The 27924-nt window shown below is 38.6% G+C and overlaps 1 protein-coding gene across 7 annotated transcripts in view; it reads right to left on the bottom strand.

Annotated features, from left to right (window-relative positions):
- Positions 1–27924, bottom strand: part of myo9aa (myosin IXAa) — a 179734-nt gene that overhangs the window by 118293 nt on the left and 33517 nt on the right. For all 7 annotated transcript variants that reach the window (XM_073859442.1, XM_073859447.1, XM_073859446.1 and 4 more), the window contains exon 2: positions 13421–14338. In XM_073859442.1, coding sequence (XP_073715543.1) covers positions 13421–14263 — 843 coding nt within the window. In that variant the 5' untranslated portion in view covers positions 14264–14338. The remainder of the gene's footprint in view (positions 1–13420; positions 14339–27924) is intronic.

The raw sequence follows: 27924 nt of genomic DNA, 5'->3' as shown, positions 1-27924 counted from the left end.
AACTTAATCCTCAATATGATGTAAAGTGTAAAGAGGGCAGCTACTGTATCACTGTAAAGCCCAAAATATCTCAGAAATCCAAAGAAGGTGCGTTATCAGCTATAGCAGGGCGAGACTGGATCATGTCCAGCTACATTATCTCGCTTTTCTGATTCTACTACAGCTTAGCCAGCTTTACTTTGGAAATTTTCCCACGCGACTATTTGCCCAAAACATCCCAATACTCACAATTCAATCTGCAAGGATGATATGATGTTCCGTTAGCAAATCATAATATAATCATACCAAACTAAGCCACTGGGTGTGATTTAGAGCGTATTCTATAATACACATCATGCAAGTTTATACATTTATTTTTAATATAGATTTTCATCATGGTCCATGTTAATTGAAAATCTAAATTTATTTTTCTAAAAAAAACAACACTCTTTCTGGTTGGGGGCAAGTGGAGTGGCCAGTGTCTTTTCAGGGGGGGCTGTGGCCCCCCCTGATCCCCCCCACGGTGGTGCCACTGATCTTATAAGAGAATGCTTAAACAAAATAAAAAATATATCATGTGTACAGGACACACGGTGTTTTGTAAGATAGTTAAATTGTTTGCATTATGCGGTAAGGGAGAGGGAACTTTAAGAAAACTATATTTCCTGTCTCTCGCACACCTGGTGTATTTACCTGTACCCTGCCTTAGGGGTTAAAAGTGCTCCAAATCTGTTTATGGTTTGCTTTTGCAGAGTAATGTGTGAAGATCAAACAACTTTGAGAAATGAATGTCAAAAGATAAAAAAAACAAAACTTGATTCGCAGTCTGTGTGGAACCAATTCGGGGTCCGAATGAAGACCGCAGTGCTCTGCACTAGATTGTTAAACATCAAAACAGCCTGCAGTAAGTTTAAAGTGGCAATAAAATTGAAACTACAAAAGCGTCTGGCCAACACAAAGACTATTATACAGTTTGTTGTTGTGGACAGTTTAGATGTCACACCGGTTATGCCACAGGCAACATTCCTTAGTGACGAAAGATTTATTCTTAACAGGGTGGTGACACTGATCCTGTTTTGGGACAGACATTTCTGTCATTTTAATGTTGACGAAGCGACATCATTGTTTTAAAAAAAACTGAGTAAGGTTAACAAACACCAATACATTTAATAGCGTTTTTATTAGATTTATCAATATAAATAATATTACAATTTGTCATCTATCTGCACAAAAGTTACAGGTTAGCCAGAAAGTGTAACTCCTGTTGATGATGCACGAGAGCCAACTTAAAGGAACACGCCCAGATTTTGGAAATTTGCTTATTCACCGTATTTCCCAGAGCTAGATAAGTCCATACATACCTTTCTCATCTCCGTGCGTGCTGTAACTCTGACGCAGCTCCCGCTAGCTTAGCTTAGCACAAAGTCTGGAAGTGAATGGCTCCAGCTAGCAAACTGCTCCCAATAAGTGACAAAATAACGCGAACATTTTCCTATTTATGTGTTGTGATTTGTATGGGTGATTCTCATGAAACCATTGAAACACCACGGCACTAATGATTTTAGCTTTAAAATGTGTAATATAGTAACATTAAAAAGCATCAGAATTAACACAATACTGTGTTCTACCTTGCAAAATGTGTGATTTCAACATAAGAATTTATAATTGGAAATTTTATCTCATTTTCTGCTGAAATTCTCATTACCGCAATGTGTCCGGCTGTGTTTGAACATGCGTTATTGTTGTAATTTAATCAAATTAACACAAAAATATATATATAAAAAAATGGATGTTTTGCTAGACTACTTTAGATGACAGAAAAAATATTTACTGAATATTCATGTATAATAATAATGAAGAAAAATTAGGAAAATGATGTGTCCATGCCTGATGTTCTCATCCTCCGCAACACATTTTGAGAACACTTTAAACACACATACAGAATTTTAATAAAGTTTGATTTTGAGTGACCAAGCACATGGACCAGTTACTTCAAGATGGCTACCAGGTAAGATCATTTTTTTACAGTTAATTTGAAATATTGTCTTGTCAGAATGCTCACACGACATTTTGATTATCATTACCGCAACAGATGCTTATTAAATCTTAATTTAATTAATAGAAGCATAATACTTTGATTTTAAATGCATGTGCAGAATCTCCAAATTATGTTCTTTCAGGTTTGTCATGTCATTTTGAAAATATGTCAGTGTTGATGTTTTCTGACTGTTGCGGTAATGAGATTTTTTAGGACAAATTTTTTAAATTATGTTACAAAAAGTGTTCAATGATAAGTAAAAGTTTTTAAATTAATGTTCCCATTTACTCCAGACATTGTTTTTCAATGTCTGGTGGAAAAAAAAGTAAATTTAAGCAATTTTTACATTTTCATGCTTGACATTTTTAAAACCAAGTTTTCGTGAGAATAAGCCGTATAGTCACGCCGTGTACAAATAACACGGTGATATGAGACACAGCGATCTTTTGACAGTATACATACTGGGAACTAAATTCTCAGAAGACGAAGCACTGCTACATGGGCGGAGTGATTTGCTCGCAGCACCCGAGAAGCCCCATGGTGAGGAGCAGAGAGTTCGGTCAGAGTTGTGCAAATCACTCCGCCCATGTAGCAGTGCTTCGCCTTCTGAGAATATAGTTCCCATTATGTATACTGTTAAAAGATGGCTGAGTCTCATATGACCTTGTTGTTTGTGCACGGTGTGATTGTACAAATCACGGCACATAAATCGGAAGATGTTCGCGTTATTTTGTCACTTACTGGGAGCAGTTTGCTAGCTGGAGCTATTCACTTACAGACTTTGTGCTAAGCTAAGCTAGCGGGGGCTGCGTCAGACAAAGTTACAGCATGCAAGGAGATGAGAAAGGTATGTATGGACTTATCTTACTTTGGGGGATATGGTGAATAAGCTAAATTCCCCAAATCTGGGCGTGTTCCTTTAAGTACAAAGAGTTCACAACATTAAAGGTCCCGTTCTTTCTGTGTTTTTGAAGCCTTAACGTGTTCATGTTTCAGGTGTAAAAAAACACTGTATTTTTCACACAATTTACTTATCTGTATAGCGCTGTTTTCGTCGTCCTAAAAACAGGCTGATGTCTTTCTTGTTCTATGAAGTCCCTTCTTCAGAAATGCGTATTGAGTTCTGATTGTGTAGTTTGTTTAGTGTGTTATGATTCGATAGCAGCTTAACTTGCCGTTAGCTTAGCTGGCGACTGACATATTCCTGTGGGTGGAGTTTAATCAAAAAACTGTTCTAGTGACATCATTAAAGTAGGAAGTAGAGGGCTGTTGAAAGGCAAATTCTGTTGAAGAAAATATATCGCCTGACAGTGATAATTTTATAGGTATTATTTATGCTATTATAGCAACATTAAACACTAACTAGGGTTTAAAAAATGGGATTAGAAACAACGTGACCTTTAACTGGCAGCATGTCTTTATTATTTCACAGATGTGCGTCTCAGCTTAGCTATTAAGTGATAATCTAAGCAAACAGGACATACCAGCCAAACAAAAGACTTGGATGAGTATTGCCAGGTTATTAGCGGTGAGGACGGACACACCAGGTCGGCTGTTTACTTTTTTGGTTCATTAGGGCTTTCACACTTGTGCATTATGTGTGAATGAATAGCAAAAACATCTATGCCCGACTGAAATATTACACCATTACTAGCAGATCTGCTCCAACCAGCTTATTGAAAGAAATGCTACAGCAAAGGTCACCAAAACAACAACTAAATGCAATTATGCCATCATTTTATATTTAACCTTCACGAATTGGCTTATGGTCTTCCTACTTGACACAGACTGTAAAACTTTATATGCACCTGTCATTATTAAATGATTTCTGTTATAGGGTTGCATAACAATTAATCGCGATTAACATAATTATTATTCACAGTTGACACAAATTTAGGATGTAAACAAAAACCTTTATTCTGCAATATAATCGCTATGCAACCCTAATCCTGTATAAAAGTTAGCCCATATCTCACTAAAAGAGGACTGTATAAGTACCATATCATCCACAAAGCCTATGGTACAAATTTTGCTGTTGTTTAAGACACAGAAGTGAAGAAACTTGTTTGGTTTGTATGAGCCACAGCTGTGGGGAAAAAAAGCATTCATTGGCACAGACACTGTGTGTTTACTATGCAATGTTTAACACAATACAATTCATAAAGAGGCCTGTCTATGTCTATAAACATCTACTGTATGTAGGTGGAGTGTTGCAACAGTCAGGTCTTTTTATAAAGCATAATAAACCATGCAAACAAAGAACAAGCTTAATGATTTGTCTAAGCTACCGAGGAGTATTTCCAGTTACATAAATAAGTGTGCCAATTCATTCTCTGTCTAGAAGAAAGAGTGATTCACCAAAGTTTTAAAGGAAAATAAAAATACTTTTGGGGAAAATTAAAGTTTTGGTAGTTTTACAAGTGTGGAAGAGTTCCACCACAGCAAGAGCAACAAATTCTTTTGGGGAATTTTCAGCTCAACAGCACAAAATACTTGTTTTATAACGTTTAATAATAACATTGAGAATGAAATCGTGCGTTGACAAACTGTGCAAATACAGTGCGAAGGAAATAAATTAACAAACAATTAAAGCAAAAATGTATAGTAACCATTAGTGTTGGGCGATATGCCCTATTTTCAGATCGTCCTATCGTCAGCCTGTGAGATCGGCGATACACGATATTATCGGGGGGCGGGGCAGTAGTTTACTCATTTTTTATTAGTTAATTTTTTACTCATTATAACAAGTCACTTGATGGGTGGACAAAAAAAAACAAGAGCAACACCGTCATGACCGCAACCTTCTTAAACCTGATGCCATTAATGCGAGCGCGTCATTTAAACCCTATCATGATTACTTAATAACTGTAAAAACATGCATCTGCGCACGCACACACACGTGCGCGCACATAACAATTCAATGCATTGGTTTAGTGCTGTTGCAGAAGACTACACGTGTCAAGCAGTGGTGCTCTCATGAGGTGCCTTTTTAAACGCATCGGTCCAGCGGAACGCGATCATATTTTAAACACAATCATATATTAAACACGAGGGACGTGTTTCTACAACTCATTGAAATGCATAGGCTGTCATAAACAGGATTAATACCTAGTGATCTGACTTCAGACAGAGCGCAGCTTTCTGCACGTACGCGAGAGTGAAAGAGAGGCGCTAATATGCAGCGGGTCATATTTTAAACTAAAAGTAAAGTTTGCCTCAGCTCGCATGAAACGCATTAAACTGAACAAATACATAAGGATTACTACTTTAGTTTATGTTTAGACTTCGGACAGAGGTGAGAGCGCGTGCACGTGAGACAGAGAGAAGCGCAGATGCTCATGACGCGGCGCGCTGGATTTTAGTGGTAGAAGGAGACAAAGACGCGCGCATTAAGTACAGGTACGTGCAAGAAGGAATTCTCTCTTTACAAGCTCTCCACGTAAAGTGAAGCCAAACCCTCATGTGAGGAAAAGCATGCATTGTGGGTGTTAATATAAAACTATGATGATAATAATAATAATAACCATTCGCCAACTATCGTCGCGACTATCGCCATGAAAGCCTGCCATTGGCGAAATGTCTGAAGATCGTCGATACACGATACTATCGTCTATCGGCACACCCCTAGTAACCATCACAATTATATTTGTGTTGGATAAAAAACAACTACAAAATCTTAATCTAAGGGGAAATGTATAAATGTGTGTGTTAATGATCTGTTTAACATTTAAAACTGTTTTGCATTGCGATAAAGACTTAAATATTAGAGCAGAAACACAAAAATTGCCGATACAGATTAGCTAACATAACATCTAGCAAACATAATCGTGGCTAGGTCTGCACGACATTGGAAAAAATATGCAATAACTCGCTAAATAATGCAATATACGATATGCATTAAGATAATGCTTTAAGGTTGTAAAATCAATTTAAATAATCAAATATATTAAAAAACTGACTTATACAAATTAAAATGTTTCTCCAGTCTTTCCTAACCTCCTAAAACTTTGACTTTACATACATATGTAAAGTTATAAAATGATTCAGTTATTGCAAACCACAGTTACGGCATTTTTGGTCAAATAGTTGTCAGCTTGTAATATGTTTTTCCCCTCGACCAAATCTCGTGCCGCCCTCAGCTCTTGATTTATTTAATAAACACTAAAAATGTGTCGCCTGTAAAGTGAAGTAAATCTTTCGGCACATTTTCTTAAAAAATGCGATGGAATTATGGAATATGCGGGATTTTTATGAATTTTGTGTGATGAAATTGCGTGAACTTGCAAAAACTGCGTGAACTTGCAAAAACTGCGTGAACTTGCGAAAACTGCGTGAACTTGCGAAAACTGCGTGAACTTGCAAAAACTGCGTGAACTTGCGAAAACTGCGTGAACTTGCAAAAACTGCGTGAACTTGCAAAAACTGCGTGAACTTGCAAAAACTGCGTGAACTTGCGAAAACTGCGTGAACTTGCAAAAACTGCGTGAACTTGCAAAAACTGCGTGAACTTGCAAAAACTGTTTGCAGCTGTTCATTGATGTTCACGCCGCGTAATTACATCACTTCCTAAAATTCCCATGACAACAGGGGACAAGGCTGCACATGTGAGAAGTAAATGCACAAAATTTTAAACTTTCTGCTAAGATATATATGACTTTTTGCTACGAAAATTTGGGGATTATGAAATTATGCAAACCCTGCATATTTTGCGAGCAGAAATCTGCAATTTATGCGGCGAAAGTGCGGCGTATTTAAAAAATGCGGCCCCTGCATAAATATGCAGACTGATTATGTGGGCTAATTATGCATTGTATCATACAATCGCATAATCACGTTTGTATACATGCACGTGTGCATCATAATAGCACCAAATCATTTTAAGCCAGGAAAAACCCTGCTTGTAAATCCCTGTTTGTCTTGTAGTTCTTTCATCTTGAGCAATCATTTGGGTAATCAGCTGTAATTGAGTTCATTGTGTTATACATAAATCTGTGAATTAACCTAAAAAAAAACTTTTGACATTCCACAAAAGAACTATCTATTTAATATAATCCCATTTGATTGGTCCAAATTACTTTAATTCAGCCTTTCTCTACATTAGGAAGTTGACACCACCATGCCACAATGATATAAAACCACATGATTTCTCACTCAAAAAATATTGCTCTCTCTCTCTCTCGCCAAAAACTAAATACTTCATCAGATGATGGTCAATATGCTCCCGTTCATCCGCCAAGAGGATGAAAACAACATCTCAATGTACAGTAAATCCATCGGCCTGTGCGCCTCAAACAGTGCTGGCGGTAATTCCCAGTAATCCCAGTAGCGCATTAGGACTAAATGACAGACGGCATTAAAAATTCATTTGAATGTGGTGAGGAAAACCAGCAACGCTGTGAACCGGCCCGACTCTGATGGCTCTAGCTGGAAAGTTTCTGTTGGACTGGGAATCACAAAGGCTGACTTAGGCCTGAAAATCGACCAATGTAGCCGGCCAAACTCCTGTTACTCCTCACGCACACAAACACATACACAAACATGTCATAATAGACTCATGCATATGCACATGCATACAATGACCTCCATAAGTACTGTGACAGTAAAGACAAAATTGCTCTGTTTAATGTGAAGACAAGAAAGAAATTTGTAAGATGATAGATCATATTCACCTTTTAATGTTTAGGCATTTCTTGACACCACAGCAAAAATAGCAATTTTGCCTTTATTGTCCCAATACTTATGGCAGGCACTGAATACACACACACACGCGCGTGTATGCGGACTATAAATACGAAATTTAATTTAACTGCTTCAAACTAATTTATTAGTAGCGATAATTTTAGTAGCGACAATTTGTGCCTGATGAAGACCTGAAGGTCGAAATGTTGCACTACTAATAAAGTTGTTACTACCTGAAGGTCGAAATGTTGCGCTACAAATAAATTTGTTACCTGAAGGTCGAAATGTTGCGCTACTAATACATGTGTTACTACCTGAAGGTCAAAATGTTGTGCTACTAATACATGTGTTACTACCTGAAGGTCAAAATGTTGTGCTACTAATAAATTTGTTACTACCTGAAGGTCGAAATTTTGCGCTACTAATAAATTTGTTACCTGAAAGTCAAAATGTTGTGCTACTAATAAGTTTGTTACTACCTGAAGGTTGAAATGTGCGCTACTAATAAATTTGTTACCTGAAGGTCGAAATGTTGCGCTACCAATACATTTGTTACTACCTGAAGGTCGAAATGTTGTGCAACTAATACATTTGTTACTACCTGAAGGTCAAAATGTTGCGCTACTAATAAATTTGTTACTACCTGAAGGTCGAAATGTTGCGCTGCTAATAAATTTGTTACCTAAAGGTCGAAATGTTGCGCTACTAATACATGTGTTACTACCTGAAGGTCAAAATGTTGTGCTACTAATAAATTTGTTACTACCTAAAGGTCAAAATGTTGTGCTACTAATAAATTTGTTACTACCTGAAGGTCGAAATGTTGCGCTAATAATAAATTTGTTACTACCTGAAGGTCGAAATTTTGCGCTACTAATAAATTTGTTACCTGAAAGTCAAAATGTTGTGCTACTAATAAGTTTGTTACTACCTGACGGTCGAAATGTTGCGCTCCTAATAAATGTGTTACTACCTGAAGGTTGAAATGTGCGCTACTAATAAATTTGTTACCTGAAGGTCGAAATGTTGCGCTACTAATACATTTGTTACTACCTGAAGGTCGAAATGTTGCGCTACTAATAAATTTGTTACTACCTGAAGGTCAAAATGTTGCGCTACTAATAAATTTGTTACTACCTGAAGGTCGAAATGTTGCGCTACTAATAAATTTGTTACTACCTGAAGGTCGAAATGTTGCACTGCTAATAAATTTGTTACCTAAAGGTCGAAATGTTGCGTTACTAATACATTTGTTACTACGTGAAGGTCAAAATGTTGCGCTACTAATAAATTTGTTACTATTTTGTTGTCCCGCACCTGAGCACAATGTTGGTTTGTGTTGGATGTTTTGGATGTGCATACCTGCTTTACATACTTTTAAAACTATAAATAAAGCTGACGAACATATTTCCCCCCACATACACCCCCACAGAAGAATAAACATGGTACTACCATGCATGCTTACATGGTCTTACCTAACGGCCTCATTAGTAACAATGAAATATTGCAAAGATACAAACAGCACACAAATCCAACAGCACTTTCACTATCACAGCAGGTCTGCTGGATGAATAATCCTCTGTACATATTAGCCAACTCATAACAGTAACTCCCAACTATCAAAGCTACTGGTCTGGCTGACTGCCAAATCCTGCGATGAGCCTTTGAAACAGATATTCACACTTGAGGAGAATAGTTAAGCTTTAGAGAGGATTATAACACTATACAATAGACTCTTAAAGAAGAGCAAAGAAAGATCAAGACACCTGGACACTATTTCCCACTTTATTTCAACCATAAACTTCATTGTCAACCTTCTATGATGCTTTAACATAAGGCTACGTCATGTTAACGTTAAATGTCAAACATCAACAGCATTCAAGATTCAACAACCTTTAATTTCCAGAACATTTTCTGACAGATCTGACAGATGCATCACCTCAATGTGAATAGAGAGGATGTGATGTGTGTAAGTTCAGCCACTCCACACGCAACATTATTAATCAGTAATGAGCAAATACACAAGTTAAAGCAAGTCCTCTCCACTTAAAAGCCGTTCAACTGTGCCACATGGCTGGACATTAACCCATATGCTTAAACATTAGCTCTTTGCTTGGCATTTGGACCAAAAGTTCGATTTTCTATAGATTTAAAAATTAAAATACCCCCAATACATAATTCAGAAAACTGTCACCAAAGTACACAAGAGTATATATATTAAATGTATACTGATATATAGATTTAGATATATATCTTCATAGGTAATTATCAAAACATAGACCTGTAAAAAAAATTTGGATGTGGGGGCACCATTTACCTCCACTTCAACTAACACCTCATGGTACTGTTTAAATAAGACTTTACTGTACATCAGAATCACGTGTGTAATAAAAAGGGAATAATACTTTTTCATTTTACTGTCTGTCAGACTTTGGCTTTACATCAGAGTGCTTTTTTCATTATGAAAAATAAATTTGAGGAACATAAACATTTTTTGGCCAATGCCGATAATAAAAAATGCCAAATATGGCCAAAATTTTGGCCACTGCAATATATCGGTCTATCATTATTTTAGTAAATAAACCTCACTAGAGAAGCTACATTTGACAAAACTAGCAGACACATGCACACCTGTTAGTGCACTTCATCTCTCTATGTATACAGTTCTTATATTAAAGGGGGGGTATCACGGTTGAACCGTGCCATGTCTTGTTTCTGTACCGATTGTCATCACCTGGACTCTTGTTAATTAATTACCTGCCTCATCACACCTGTATATCGTTAGTCTGCTTGTATATATACCCCTGCCTGTTGTATGTGCACTTGCCGGATCATTGTCATTACTTCCTTGTCTGTTCCAGTAACGTTTACCTGTTCCTGTGTTTCATTTACCTGCCGTTGTTTTGATTCTTGTGTTTTGTTTCTGTTTATTTATTAAATGTTATTTATTCCATACAAACTCTGCCATTGCATCCTCACTCCTGTATCCAGTCATGACAGAATGATCCGGCCATTCAAGGACGCAGCGGGTTTGTGGATGAGAGCTTTCCCTGAATTTTTTTGAGGGGGTGTAGTGGACATCGTGTCCTGCAAGCTGCCAAGCCCCGATCCCCTTGGAGCTGACCGTGAGGGAACGCTCGGAACTCCTGGACGGGCTCAAGCTAGTGGCTAGCGCCCCTGTGAGTACCGAATCAATTCATGTGGTTCCCCTGCTGGTCGAGTCGTCTGGTCTGGTTCCTGGGAGGTCCTCCGCCGTGCTCGATTCGGGGCTCGGAACGGACGCCACGCCCGATTATTTCCCCGGGGTGGTCCCCACCGTGTGTGAGCCCGTTTCCCCGAGATGGTGGGAGTCGACTTCCAGGGGGATCGAATACCCGTCGGTTCCCAGGAGGGTCGAGACGTCTGCCTCGGTTCCCGAGATGGCCGCTCCGGTCTTTCCGGCTTCGTCCCGGCTTCCTGCCCTGCACCAGTTTCACTCCGGCTCCCTGCCCTGCCGGGTTCGCCCCGGCTTCCTGCCCTGCCGGCTTCATTCCAGCTTCCTGCCCTGCCGGCTTCATTCCGGCTCCCTGCCCTGTCGGCTTCGCCCCGGCTTCGCCGTGGTCTCCAAGTCCTCCATCCCACCCCTCAGACTCACCCTTCCAGACTTTTGTTTATGTTTGGGTTTATGTGTCTGGAAGCCACTTTTTAAGGAGGGGGTAATGTCACAGTTGAACCGTGCCATGTCTTGTTTCTGTTCTGATTGTCATCACCTGGACTCTTGTTAATTAATTACCTGCCTCATCACACCTGTATATCGTTAGTCTGCTTGTATATATACCCCTGCCTGTTGTATGTGCACTTGCCGGATCATTGTCATTACTTCCTTGTCTGTTTCAGTTAACGTTTACCTATTCCTGTGTTTTATTTACCTGCCGTTGTTTTGATTCTTGTGTTTTGTTTCTGTTTATTTATTAAATGTTATTTATTCCATACAAACTCTGCCATTGCGTCCTCACTCCTGTATCCAGTCATGACAGGGGGTTCAATGGTATTTCAAGCATTCTGACTTATTAACACAGTTATAGAGTTGTTTCCTCATGCTAAACGTAGGCAAAGTGTCAAAAAAGCAGTTGGACATGTTACAGAGTATTTCTGTGCGAATGCACTACGCCAGGGTTCGTACAAGTTTCGGAAAGTTTTTCTCGATTACAGTTCCAACTGACGTTTCAGGGGTTTTCAATACGTATCACTTCTTTAAATGGGCACTTCCCCCGGAAATCCCCGCCCACCCGTCAATCAGCGGGAGACGCTAGAGCTTGCAAACAGCTTATCACGCCACTCAGCTTTGTTTAATTTCAAAAGTCAACAATGGCACGAAAGATGAAGTGTGTTTTTGGATGTAAGGAGAAAACATCCAGTCTTATGAAAACGATGGATATAGTTTATTATCCGGGGTAGCAGCAGAGTTTTGCATGTGTGTTCGATGCGGTGGAACCGGGTCATGACGAGTTGCACGCGGTAAGCAAGACTTCTGTCTTATGTTGGAAATAGTCGCGTGCATATTATATAAATGACACGAACATGTAGTGAATCATAAGTTAAAACAGTGTTGTATAGTGTTGCATGACTCGTACTCGCTCCTCCTGCGGTATAACTCCTCCTTCTTAATTTTTCCGTACGTTATCGGAAAGATTCGGTAAAGCTAATCTTTCTTTTATAAATCGGATTAAACTAAAGACTCTTCGGAGATATAAAGGATGTCATACTACTCTATAGGTACTCCAGATTAACATCAGAAATGCAGAAACAGTGTGTGTTACGTGAGCTTTAATAAATATTAAATGCTATATTAAATGCACCTACTATCAAACAACATGGAAGTTGTGATATTTTTATATTTATTGAACACTAATGCCTTTTATCATGTTGCTGTTAATATAAAACCAGTGTTTCATAAAAACATAAATAAAACTGTGACATCACACAGCATGCATGCATGCCATTCCCGTCTTGTGACTCTAACCACAGTCGCTGGAATGTACAAAACTAGCTTTAAACTCACAACTCCTTCTTTGATAAATTCTGTAACAATGTCACTGTCAACAGTGTATCACATGACCAGCTGATCTTCCTAAAACAGTGATCTCCAACACGGTCAACAGCGTTGATCCAACGCAGAACTATAAATGGACCACAGTCAGAGAAGACGCCACATTTATTAGATGCCAATAAAAACAAGGAAGAGCTTCAGTCTTTAGATAATTTTGACTTGAAAATACATCTTATCCAAGAACCAACACCAAAGTACACACCACTTAAACCCATAACAATGGCTATATGTTTATCTAGGTTGTAATGAGACTCCTTTAAATATTGGAACCCTTAACATTCACATCCTTTAAATGCATTTATTTTAATGGCCAAAATAAACTGCTAACTTCCCCAACCACACTTAAACAAAACAGATGAAAGGACAACCCTCAAATAAAGCCAAACAGTGCTTTTGTAGTATCTGTCTTACGGATATAAACTTTGATGGCAAACCTTAAACACCTGGAACAAATGATGCATATTTGTAAAGCACAGTCCCAACCTTTATCAGATACATTTATATTCAAATATATTGGAACACAAGGGTCATGGGTTCGATTCCCAAGAAACACACACTGACACAGATTTTTATACCCTTAATGCACCGCGAGTCGCTCTGCCAACTGCAAAAATGTAACTGCAATCAGGTCTTACCTCCAGCACCGGTCCAGCACCCAGAATGATCTGCTCCACTCCGCTAGCAAACCCTTTTTGACTGAGTGCCGTGAGATGATGGATAAGAAAGTTGGTGCTCTGGGTCTTGCCAGAGCCGCTTTCTCCTGAAATAACAATGCATTGATTCCGCTTACGCTGCAGCATAGCGTGGTAAGCCACGTCGGCCACCGCATAGATGTGTGGCTCCAGTTTTCCCAGCTGATGATTATCGTACATCTTGACAAATTTGGGGTTATAGATGGGCAAGAACTTAAAGGGATTGATGACTATGAGGATGCTGCCCACATAGGTATAGATCTTCTCCTGCTTAAAGCGAATACGCAGGTTATCCAGCAGGGTCTTCTCGTTGAGATCCGGCAGGTTGCACAGATCGTCGTAGTCCTTCGGCAAGGGCTGAGGCAAAAAGCCTCGGTCCATCATGTGACGCCGTTCCTCCGTGACCCGCAGCCACATCTGCAGGCTGCCGTAGTGGATGGAGCCATCGAGGTTCTTTTCCCGCAGCAAAAAGCGGTAGTCCTCGCCGCTGAACCGGTTCTCCAGGGCCATCCGAGGCCACAGCATCATGCGCTGGACGGGACAGTCTGTGGGGTTGAGGATCCATTCTTCCCCGCCGAACTCCTTCACCTCCGCCAGGACGTAGCATTTCGTCCGATCCAGCCGCAGCCGGTCGATGACCTGCTCGATGACCTCAGCGGCCGATGTGTTCTTACGGGCGGTGATGGGGCAGTAGATGGTGCCCTCTGCGATGACCCCCGGGTAGATGCGCAAGGTGAACTCTGAGTCCTCGAAGCGTCGTCTCCCGCCAACATCATGAACATTCATATTGATGCAGAAGTTTCCATTAGCACTCACTGCACATCCTTCAAAAGGGCCGCTTGTTGCTTCAAGACATCATAACTGGCAGAGAAATAAAGAGGAAAGAATAAAAGAAACAGAATGAGTATTAACGGTCGACCGATATGTATTTTTCTAATGGCTGGTGCAAACACTAATATCAAGGTGGCCAATAAAACCAATATAATACATTGTATATCCTTTAAACAACATGTTATGAAAATAAATTAACAATGTTATCCGCCTTTTACATAAAAACATCTGTAGTAACAGATGACCTACACTATATATTGCAGGGGCCAATGCGCAGTACAGTTATCTTGTAAATACTTTTATATTAAATACTTAAAAAAGGGTATTTTTATAAATATTATGCATATCAAATGTTAAATATTTAGTTTTCTGATTGTGTCTTATTTACAGTTTTATTACTTATTTACTATCTGCCTTATATCGGCAAATTGGCCACACTGCTTTCTCAATATCGGCAATGTGACACGTTAGTGTCGAGTAAAGCCAATAGCTGCGGCAGGGTGGCCAATTAATAAAATAATACTGACATGCTGCATAAATATTTTGTAATTATTTTCTAAATCAAAATAAAATTTTATTTATATAGCGCTTTTAACAATTGATCATCGTACCAAAGCAGCTTCAACATGAAATTTGGTGCTACATGGGGTCATTTCTTATTAAGTAAATGTAATAAATAGTACTCTACACACTTCTTTTTTGTGCCATTGTTAAGTCTTGATATAAAACAAAGCTGTCTCATGAAGTGATGCCTTAGTAACTTTTAGCATCCTCGATTTTTGCTCTCTCACTGATTGACGTGTGGGCGTTTTTTCCGGGGAAGTGCCAAAAAAATAAAATGATACTTATGGCTTACTCCAGATACGTCATCTGGACCCATAATCGAAAAAAACCAACCCCCCAAAATAAAATAAATATTAAGGGCCAGATTTAAGGGCTCGTTATAGTTGTGCGTAGGTCCTACGGCGTAGCCGCGATGGCGTAGGTTCCGCATCGGTTTTCATTTCTACTCGTCGACGTGCAAACAAACGCGCAGACAGCTGGTAGGTAGTAACCACGCGTGTAACCACAGTAGTAGCGCGAACATCAAAGAAGAAGTAGCTTAGCAAGTTAACCCACAAACGAAGAAGAAACAGCAACTTGTGTATGATTTGAGAAGACCAGCAATAATGGAAGTAAATAAACAATGACTTTTGATGCAGTTTGAGTTAAATCACTCCTCAACTTTCCTCATCTTTTGTTGTCACAAACGGAAATACCCATGACATAGTTTTTAACCTGACGGGAGGGGTTCTGGTGGGCCAATCACAGCGCTTGCGGTCCGCGTAGATCTGACGCGCTATTAACGCTGGTGCACGTCAGGCTACGCAGAACTTACGCACGACAATAAATCGGGCTTTACTAACAGCTTGTGCCAGCGCAAACCATCATTTTGATGTTAAATAATAATTGTCGGGATTTACTAAAGACGCGCAGTGGATAATTAGTGCTGAAAAGTTATGGTCTAGTTATTTTTGTGACTGACCTTTTGCATATGCATTTCTAGGAGTTTCAGAACAAACAAAAAAATAAAATAATGGAAGGAGATTATTTAAATGATTCAATGTGATTTACTAAGGTTACGCGTGTGATATTACTGGTATTTGCGGCATTATTTAACGCTGAAAAAAGTGTGTCTTAAATTATTTTGCGCTTGAAATGGCAGTAATTATCGTTGATAGGAGAAGGCTTTGCAGAGATCAGAAAGCGTGTGATACAAGGTAGGGTTGTAACGGTATACCGGTATGACGGTATACCATGATAATAACATGTGCGATTATCATACCGTAAACATTTGCTTATTACCGGTTTTGGAACAATTATAATAAGGAGATCTCACCTGCGCTACCGCGCGCGACTTAATTCCACGTGACTGCTAGACGCCACTCGTTTATGTACAGCAGAGAAAATTTCAGGGCCAGAGACCACAAATTCTAAACTCTATCTCCCACTGGGAAAAAGTTAAAATCTTTAGTATGGGAATACTTTGGGTATCCCAAAAACGAGCGCGGGTTGTCCTTAAAGATGGATATCCAGTTTACAAGAAATGTGGACGAAGAGCGGCTGCAAAAGGAGGAAATGCGTCAAACCTGTGTTACCATTTTCGCAAACACATCCCTCTGTGCAGATAAAGGTGTGTTTTGTTTATAATTTAAAGCAGTATTATTTCCGTGATGCAAAGGGAATCCCGAAATCCAGTCATGAAAATCGGCCATAAATCGGAAACGGACGTGTGTTTAATTTTCGGCCGATCCGTTTTCGGACACAAAGCTGTTATATAAATGTACCTCTGAAGTGAACTGTCTTGAGAAAAGTCTTTATGGCATTTTCTTGTCGTTTAATCTCAGTATAATGCCTGATAAAGCGCTGTTTATTAAGCGCACATGTCTGCTTTGTTTACATGTGAACGCTGGTAACCTCTCTCGCGCGCGCGCACGCTCTCCGTCTCTTTCTCTCAAAACACTAAAGCACATTTAAGTGATTTATATTACACAATTTAATTACATATTTATACAAGTCAATTTTAAGTTGATTATACGTAGGCCATATCTAAAGAGAAATAACTTATTCCTTATTTTGTTCAAATGAGTGATGCAGCTTTATTTTGTCATTATTTTAATTTTTTTTTTTCAAAAGGTTGGTATAATAAACCAAATGTTCAACCAAAAACCATATCTGTTTTCATTCATTTAAGGGTCATTATAGCTGATGATTATAATAATATTAATTTAATACCATATACCGTGTAACTATGAACACCGTGATAGTTTCTGAGACGATTATCATACCGTGAAAATCTCATACCGTTACAACCCTAATACAAGGCAAAAGATTTTTCCACGTAACAATTTATTTGGAATGCCAGATGAACATATTCAAAAATATTGTTTTCCAAGCCATCTTATTTTTTGCTGGATGAATTTAAAGAGTCATCACTAGGAGAGGTCACACAATACCAGTTGTTTTAAACTTCTTGTAAACCTTCATCTTTTTGTCCTCCAGTTCTTTTCAGTGTACTATGGCTTCATTAGCTGAGATGTCTGTGGTGCTAAACTCAAGCGCATCAGGTGTTAATAGATCACCTGCAACTCATCAGCTCTGCTTATTTGTGACCCTGAACTAATCTGCACTGCCCTTAGTATTGCGTTGGTCATTATGGAAATCAGCTGTTGTCGTAAATAACCCACAGCTATTACCACTCCCATCTGTGCTTATTTTGAAATTGCGCTCTTGTGCTACTTTGCCCCGTTTAGTAAATCTGGGCCGAAATTTTCTTTCTGACTTTACTGATGTTTGACTCTATCATCAAGGGTTTAAGAAAATATAAACAGATGGTTCCATATATTGGTAAAAACACATTCTCTAAGAAACTATGTTTCAAGTTTTGACCGCAAATGTCACATCCATAACACTGGAATTACTCAATTACAGATTAAAATGCAATAAAAAAACACAAGACAAATAATGTAAGCCATCCAACTGGTTATCAGCCACAAGATAAAAACCATGTTCAGCTATACTGATAACCGTGCATCCCTAACAATTCAAAATGAACACAAATCCACAGAGTTAAACTATTAGCTGCGCTTCGTAAGCATTAAAAACAGATTTATGAGTTACTATCAAGAATGGACAGATTCAACACACACTGGGTCTGCTATCAACAGAGCACAAAACTCCAGTCCGCTGCCAAAATCACCAGCTGCCACCTTTTCCAATAGACACACAATAATGTGATTCACAACCATCCACTTAATGATTCCTCAATAGTCTCTAAGGGCTCCTATTCATGTATAGACTAAAGAAAAACACTCCAATGACCAGTTTAAATTGCAATAAATATTAAATAAGCGTAAATATTTTCCATAAAATATGCCAACAAATTAAAACATTCACCAACCAACAGGTTACTTTCCTTAAATAACACTTATAGACCAGAAGCTTTGAGTCTTTACACAATCTCATGTATTATTTGAGCGGAGGGCACAGGCTATCTCTGAAACAACAACTTAAACACTAATAGGTTTCAATGTCTCAATAGAGGAGGTGTATTTATTTGTGGCGGTGAGGTCAATGTGCCTTTGTCTGCTGGTGAACGTCTCTCATCAGGAGTCAATGAACCCGACCGCTGTGAGATCTGGATGTAAGCCAGCACTCTCAGGTGCTCACGCAGGTCTCACTGAGGCCTCTGTTCACTTCTTTACAGTAATGTCATTCATATCATCCACACACAGATCTACATGAGATACTGAATGACAGTGAATGGTGGGAAGGGTTAGTCAGAAGTCATTGTTAAAGTTTCGAAAGCATGCTTTAGTTTTGTGAAACAAGACATGCAAATAAACTAGTAAAGATCCAATCAGGCTACACAAGTACAAAGAGCCCCTTCGGCGGGCCCCCCTCCCTTGTGTAAGTTGCATCCCTTTGCGCAATGAAAATACATGACAAAATCTCAAACTTAAAATTTGAATTAAACATATTAAATTACACAATATTGTGCTGTTGATTAGTAGACTTACTTTTTGGAAGTTTAATAAATTGGTTTAACTTACCTGCGTTTTTCACTTTCTAACAAATTTTGTTTCATGTTTGTCATGAAGAGTAAAGTTTTACCCAAAGTTTTTAACCATAATGATATCCCAGATGTCAGTATTTGGTGTTTTAAATACCCATGCAAAGTCCCTGTGAAAGGTTTCAAAGCATTTATTTCCATAGTTAAAGGAATATTCCATTTTCTTAAAAGAAAAATCTAGATAATTTACTCACCACCATGTCATCCAAAATGTTGATGTCTTTCTTTGTTCAGTCGAGAAGAAATTATGTTTTTTGAGGAAAACATTCCAGGATTTTTCTCATTTCAATGGACTTTAATAGAGCCCAACACTTAATACTTAACTCAACACTTAACAGTTTTTTTCAACGGAGTTTCAAAGGACTATAAACAATCCCAAAAGAGACATAAGGGTCTTATCTAGCAAAACGATTGTCATTTTTGACAAGAAAAATAAAAAATATGCACTTTTAAACTACAACTTCTCGTCTAGATCCGGTCGTGATGCGCCAGGTGACCCCACGCAATACGTCATGATGTCAAGAGGTCACAGAGGACGAACGCGAAACTACGCCCCAGTGTTTACATGTGTTGAAAAAGAGGACCGTTCCGACGTTGTTGTATGTCGAATGATACTAATTAATGTCTTTGTGTCAGTTTATTGTTTACAATGGTCCGCAAATGTGCGTTTTATATATGTAACACATATGGAAAGGACCTAGACAAGAAGTTGTGGTTTAAAAGTACATATTTTTTATTTTTCTTGTCAAAAATGACAATCGTTTCGCTAGATAAGACCCTTATGGGATCGTTTATAGACCTTTGAAACTCAGTTGAAAAAAACTGTTAAGTGTTGAGTTAAGTATTAAATGTTGGGCTCTATTAAAGTCCATTAAAATGAGAAAAATCCTGCAATGTTTTCCTCAAAAAACATAATTTCTTCTCGACTGAACAAAGAAAGACATCAACATTTTGGATGACATGGTGGTGAGTAAATTATCTGGATTTTTTTTAAGAAAATGGACTATTCCTTTAAGTGAGTGCACATTTTAGAATTGTCGCACCCATATTATTTCGCAACTTATATTATTGTGTTTATTTTTTTCATGCATACAAAAATTAAAACAAAATACATATCATGGGACAGATTTACTAACAGCTTGCATCAGCACAAACCATCATTTTGTTGTTGAATAACAACTGTTGGGATTTACTAAACGACGCAGTGGATATTAGCGCTAAATTGGTGTGGTCCACTTATTGACCTTATTGCATATGCGAGTTTCCCTTTCAGATGCAACATTTATAGAAGGAGATTATTTAAATTATTCAACACGATTTACTGGTTTGCGCGTGTGATATTACTGGTGTGATATTATTTGCGCCATTATCTAACGGCAATTGTAGTTCATAGAAGAAAACTTTGCAGAGATAAGAGGGCGCGTGGTAAAAGGCAGAAGACTTTTTCCACACGTAACCTTCCTTCATCTTTTTGTCCCCCAGTTCTTTTCAGTGTCCTATGGCTTTGTTAGCTGGAATGTCCGAGGTGCTGAACTCAAGTGCATTAGGGTGTTTGCACATCTGTAGTTCGGTTCATTTGGTCTGGACCAAAAGCAAAAAAATGATACATTGTAACTTTTCTAGCAGTTTTGGTTCCTTTTCACACCACACTGATTGCTCTGATCCGCACCCGTTGAAACGAACCAAAATTCTGTCATGTGATAAGATCCACATCCCGCATTGGCCACATGTATTTAAATGTATTTCCTAAACTGTTTCTTGATTGGTCAGAATCAACGTGCGCAAAATTTCAACGGAACCCCGGAAGTAAACAAAAAGAAGGAAAATACAGCAGCCACTGTGGACAGACGGCTGCGCACTGTAATTATGTCTCTGTGGTTGTAATACATAGTTTGTATAGAAACCATTCATTTTGAATCGTGGATGCGGCTTGAAAACAACGTTTTAATGCAGTACAAACGGCAAAGACATCAAATTTCTAAGGCTCCGTCCGCACCTCCTCGCAACTCCAGGTATGTCCGCGATCTGTCATTGTGTTAATATTGTTAAAGGAAATTGTCAACAAACACTTCCTCATCCAATAATGCACTGCGCAGCTGACTACGGCAGCTGGTTTAGTCCAAAATGCGCAGTACTTTTGCAGTTAGGTCGGATAGATCTCGGATCGTGTTCTCACCACAAACTAACCGCTCTAGAGTTGGTTTGAAAGCGTACCGAGACCCCCTCGTCAAGGAGGTCTCGGTTCGCTTGTTTGGTCCACACCAGAGTTCGATTGCTGCATTCTCACCTGCCCAAATGAACCGCACCAAGTGAGCAATCGAACTCCGGTACGATTCAACCTAACTAAATGAGGCAGGTGTGAAAACACCCTTAGGCGTTAGTAGATCACCCGCAACTCATCAGCTCTGCTTATTTGCGACCCTAAACTAATCTTTGCTGCTTTTAATAGATTGCGTTGGTCATTATGGAAATCATCTGTTGCGCCTGTGTTATTTAATCTGCACCTTTTTAGTATATAACCCACAGATAATACCACTCCCATCTGCGTATTTTTGGAATTACGCTCTCGCGCTACTCTGCCATGTTTAGTAAATCTGGCCCTAAATGTTTTTTCTGATGTCTGACTTTATCATCAATAGTTTAAAGCAACATTAAAGAGTTTTTGCTCTGTGCTCCCCCTACAGGTTAGAAGCGTAATTGTCCATTACCCACTGTCATAAATACTGCAGCATAGCTGGCTCTGATTGGATTGTAGGTCTCGAACTACAGGATCGCGACCCGACGGTTGGAAACTTCTTTAGTGCCGATTTGGCCGATAGAGGGCTGCAAAGCGAATGTGAAAGTGCCGTTCACCCTGTTTCAAGTGGATGAATGACTGAAACTTTTTTGGAAACGTTATTTTGAGGTAAAAAAAACTCTTTGGTGTTGCTTTAAGAAAATAAAAACAGATGGTTCAATATATTGGTAAAAACACACATTCTCCGAAACCATGTTTCAAGTTTCATCTGCAAATGTCACATCCATAACGCTGGAATTACTCAATTACAGATTTAAAAAAAACAAGACAAATAATGTCAGCCATGCATCCCTTTCCGCTTCCCCAAAAGACAAAATCGCAAACTTAAAATTTGAATTAAACATATTAAATTATACAATATTGTGCTGTTGATTAGTAGCCTTACTTTTTTGCGGTTTAATTGCACAGAACTTAATTTCAAAGCTTTTTTTCAAAACAACATGCAGTACATAAGGTCTGCTTTAGGACAGGGCTAAAGCCTAGACTTGGACTCAAATGCATGTTTGAGCGGTCTTAACCAAAAACAATTTGCACTGATATATGTGAAATCCAGACTGAATCCCAAAAACTAATTTTTTCACTATGATTTTAACCTTGACATTAGTAAATATTAAATATATCAAGGTTATATTTTTCAAAGAATGGTCTGTATATTATATTAGATTTTTTGTAGAAAAAAATGACTTTAGCTGGGTTTCCAAAGGCAAGGTTTACTTCAACATCCTAACTTAACAAAGGCTTACTCCAGGCTTAATCTAAGCCCTGTCTGCGAAACCACATCTTAATCTATCAATTTTTATAAGCACACATATTCCCTAAGAAATAAAACCCACAAACTTTGCATTGCTAACCAACTGAGCGACAGAAACACTGAAGCTTTCTCATAAATAAAATGTAGTCTTGTCATAAATTTTGATGTACCTGAATATATCACTCAGACAAAAGTCAAATCTGTTATGAAAGGTAACCGTGAAAGGACTTGTACACTTACGCAAACCTTTAAAAAGAAAATCGACGCCAGATTGTTGTGGTAAAATCCTGTTTACAAAATAAAACCTGTATTTTACTTTAGCATTTCCTGCTTATAACACAGTACAAAACCACACAACCGCACATCCAAACACATACCTCAGTGTTCTCCATAAGGCCTAACCGGATTGCGTAAGGGCCATAAGGAGAGAATTACAGGCGCACTACGCTGAGCTCTCCAAGGATTTGAGGTCTTCACAGCGGAGCAGATGGTCAGCACACTACTTAAAGGATAGCAGATTTAAAAGACGATTCTGTGCGTGGGTCCATGTTTACAGTATCAGCTTCATCAACTAAAGGCCTCAAGACACGAGGAAGCACTTCGCAAACTTGAACTATATTCTAAAAGAAACCACATATTTCAGGAATTCCCAGAAGTCAGAAGATTGACTTTATTTTCAACCAAACACAGGTTGGGTAACATAGCAGACGTACCAAACATGTCAATGTTAGTGAAGATCTTCTCTGATTACAGTTGTTTGGTATCATCAAGTTATTCTTGAATTTGATGGTCCCAGCATGCGCAAAACTCTCGCAGGAATTTGCATGCCAACAAATTATCTTTATGGCGAGAGACAGTGAGGTCTTTCTGCAGCGTGTCCTTGTGAATGCATGTGAAGTGATGTAATTCTCATGGACAGTGGACAAATGTGGCTGTAGGTTATATGCCGAGACCCACAGAAAGATGCAAACTTCTCTAAATCTCTAGTGTTTAATTAATTGTTTAATAAATAATTGGGTGTGAAATTTAACCTGCATGCATACTTACATGTATACTTGTGTATGGAAGTATGCTTATATACAGTATAATAAAGGCCAAACTTGCTTATATATTCTTAACTTTAGTTTAGGCATTAGTCTATTTAAGCTTCATTTAAGCTATTTTAAGATTTCCTGCCTTCTTTTATATTTGACAAACAATTTTCCCCATCGCGGTTACCCTAAAAAACGAATCTGCACTAGGTACTGAAAATAACAAACTGTTTAAACTCAAACATAAAACAATCAGAGACATTGCACTGATGAGAATTTAGGAGTTTTGGGAGTCGTTAATCGTCCAAAACCGTTATTGTATTGTATTATACGTAAAGTATTTTTATGTGGTTGCTAATTGTATTCATTAATAAAATATTAAAATATTAATTTGCACAATCACATTCGTACGATTTTGTATGATTTGCTTTCGTCCCTGTGACGTTGGGGTCAGAGAAAGGGTTTTTGTATTTTTTCTAATAATTGTTCATTTTTGCACGATTCACTTTGTACAAATTTATGCGAATTATAATTCGTAAAATACTTACGAATTCCAGTGAGATCAGGCTTGGCCATACACTGTAAAAAATATTAAGATTTTTTGTCAAATAAACATTTCTTTTTGTGTTACTTAAACTTAACAAATTAAGTTATGTCAACTTATAGCAGGTCAAAACTTAAAATAGTAGGTTAAACTGACTTGCAAAACCAAGTTGTTTTCACTTTATGTTGCATTTTTTAAATTAGTTATGCTTCAATATTTTATTATGTTCTTACCTCAAATTACACAAAACGTATATTTTTTCAATGCGTTCACTTAATTTTTGTACAGCGCGTGGTGAATGTGTTAGCATTTAGCCTAGCCCCATTAATTCCTTAGGATCCAAACAGGGATAAATTTAAAAGCCAACAAACACTTCCATGTTTTCCCTATTTAAAGACTGCGGAAGAGCACTTAATTTGCAGCACTTGACCTACATACAATATAGTTCTCATTTTTTTCTGCTTAAAAAAATCCCCACGTTTTATTTTGTGCCACCATACTTACTCGTGTAACTACATGAAAGTGTTTGGTGGCTCCTAAATTTATCCCTGTTTGGATCCTAAGAAATGAATGGGGCTATGCTAAATGCTAACACATTCACAATTCACCGTACAAATATTAAGTGCACGCATTGAAAAAAGATAGGTATTACTACGTCTAAGTTGAGGCAAGAACACAGTAAAATACTGAAAAACTGTAGTGTTTTCCTTTAAATCTTTGACTGTGCACATCTTTTAACCCTGAGGAACTTTAAATCAACGTTAATCTTTACAAAATAAAATAAAGACTCATTTGCTGGGCACTTTAGATACAGAGCTCTATTCAAACAGCACTGCCACGTCTATGACCCTGTGATTATAATACATAGTCGATTAGTAGAACAGAGCCTTTGTCCCCAGACCCAATGCCTGGGATCTTTTTCTAAGTTGCAGTTTCTCGGATCAACTATCCCCGATTACGAAAGCAAGAATGTCTATATAATATCAGCAAATATGACTTGAGCACTGGCCAATCAGCTGAGAGATCAAGGCATGTATGTGGTTGAAACAAGGATTAATGAGGCATGGAGGACCAGGCGCTCCCGCCTCAACATACAGGCTTATTTTTCGCCGCTTTACAAGTGCTTAGAAGTTGCTGTAAAGAGTCCATAATGTTCTGAGAAGCAGGAAGAGGAAATCACACATTTAAACACAAAAACATCACTGGGCGCAACCTTCAAAAACACACGGAGGACAAACATCCATAATCTCGCTCATAATGTTCACTGCCTCTGGGCATGGCTTTATTATTGCTGGTAATAAGCAAAGATATACTGTTGCAACACAAACATATTTCAAAGTGAAGGAAGAGGACCGTTTCAAAGGACCGCTGCCAAAACTAAAGACACAAGGGAAAAATGTCCAACATAAAGTGAGGGAAACCATGCATTACTTTAGAGAAACTCTTACGCAATATCTGAGACATATACAACCATGGGTCGACCACATGAAGAGTTTCTTAAAGAGACAGTACACCTAAATAGTATAATTGAAGACAGAAGGGAATCAATCTTGGGGTTCCCTGGGAATTGAAAATATGAAGTTGGCATTGCAACACTGTAAACCCTAAACTTGCCTAGTTGCACAATCATGACTAAACATTATTTGCAAAGTTGTGTTTTAGGGCCAAAAATAAGTAAACTTAAAATCAACAAAAGCTGTGAAAACATGTTTTGAGCAAATCTTTAGTAGAAAATGCAATTAAAAATGCAAGCTCTGGCACCTGAATATTTATGTTTGGTCAAAGAATAAGAACTGATTTAAACAGTTAAGGATGAGTCATGCTTTTCGTAATGAAAAAATTATTAAATTCATCAAGCGAGAAACATCATCAGCTTATAAGGCTTTTTATGAATGTATATTTTAAGTAAAGACTACTAATGTAAACTTCTACTAAGGGATCCATCAAATGTTTGGCAAACAACCCATTCGTCCAAAAATAGCAAAAAACATTTTTGGTGTTAAAGCAACACTAAAGAGTTTTTGCTCTTTGCTCCCCCTACAGGTTGAAAGTGGAATTGTCCATTACCACTGTCGTAAATAATTTAGCGTACTGCAGCAAAGCTGGCTCTGATTGGATTGTAGGTCTGTCGTAAAGCAGGTTTTTGTAGTTTTCACTCGAACTACAGGACCGCAACCCGACGGTTGGAAACTTCTTTAGTGCGGTTTTGGCCGATAGAGGGCTGCAAAGCGAATGTGAAAGTGCTGTTCACCCTGTTTCGAGTGGATGAACAACTGAAACTTTTTTGAAAACGTAATTTTAAGGTAAAAAAAATATTTGGTGTTGTTTTAACCCTGCTGTGCACATCAAACGTTTTTTACGAAGGCAGATGAAGGTGAGTGGTCGTGCAATTGACGGCTCTCCTTATGAACTGCGCCCTGGCACGATTCTGCGTGTTCTATGCCTGAGCCCAAGCTGGCCATGGTGCGATTAACCAAACCATGCCCGAGCACGGTACAGAGCGATCACACTAGTCAAACAAACCAGGCTTTGAGGGTCAAACGTGCTCGGGCGCAGTTTGGTTCGGATAATACGAGTGCGCCTTTAAGAGGCACGCACGCTTTATAAATTCAGCAAATATGTCGGCATTGTGGTACTTTTTTTGTGGTAAAAGTACTTTTAAGTGTCCGACAAAGTTGCTTTTTTCTTTTTTTTGGTTGCCGAGCATCTGGTACATCCCTATGCATCCAGTTTAGCTTATATGTTATTACAGCTTAAACAGTTTAGTTTCACTTTGTGCAAAACTGTAAGGTTTCTGGTAATATCTAATTTGGGTTTAGAGCATCATGCATTCCAACTAATTTGGGTTTAGAGCATCATGCAACCGAGCTACAGGACCACAAGATAAAATTATAACTCAAACCACTAAATCGACCGCTAAGTAATAAAGGCCACATCCCCCACAATGTCTGTGATGGTTAACCCTGTATAATTGGATCAAACATACAGAAGTTGTTTAAGCAGAGATGCAGGCAGAGGAGGTAGCGGGGCTCAGGCTGTTTTAGAGATAAAGCAGGACTTCAGGATGAGATAATTACACAGATAATAAGCTGTTAGCAGCTGGTCTTTTGATTTATGACAGGGGTAGAGGGGTAAGAGAGGCCTGGGAGGGCATACCGGTTCAGGCACCAACTTGCCCCATGAACGTACCCCCCTTCAAAAAATGTCTACATAATTACAGGACAAGCCTGCTTCAAACAGCCACACGTTTGGAAATGAGAGCTCAGCTACTGTCGGACTAACCCCATAGGCCATGCCTACAGCTAACCATACTGAGCAGTGACAATGGCCTTGTCAAGACAAATTTTAAAGAGCACACTGACGGATGGCCACATATGTAAAGGACGGTTAGTTAAAGCGAGTAAAAAAATTTGTCATTATTAATTTAGTGTCCCTCATGTCGTTCAAACCCCGTTTCAAACATGTTTTTTTAACTGTTGTTTTGGGTTTTCTGGATACAATGGGACTAAATTTAGAGTTGCAACCAGCATTTCTCAAATTTTGAAAGGAAGCAAATAATACATTAACGGCGCATTCACACGGGGCGTAAGCGTTGACACTTCCCATTCACTTTTAATGGGTGACGTCAAACGTTGGCGAACTGAATTGTGGATCCGTCGGCGCAGCATGTGGCAGAAGCTGAACATTTCTCAACTTTTCTAGCGGCAACGCGAGCGTCAGTCAATCAGATTGCCTTATGCAAATAATGTAGGCAGAGCCAGCCAATTACGTTTATGGAAGACCGGAGCATGTGCTGGGGCCACTGTGATTGGCTTTTGGCCACGCTTCAGACAAGCCTTCCGTCAAGCGTTAACGCGTTGAATCCGCCGTAATAAGTTCAA

This window comes from Misgurnus anguillicaudatus, chromosome 21, assembly GCF_027580225.2.
Source record: "Misgurnus anguillicaudatus chromosome 21, ASM2758022v2, whole genome shotgun sequence".
In the NCBI taxonomy this organism is placed as follows: Eukaryota; Metazoa; Chordata; class Actinopteri; order Cypriniformes; family Cobitidae; genus Misgurnus; species Misgurnus anguillicaudatus.
This window is presented reverse-complemented; position numbering and strand designations above follow the sequence as displayed.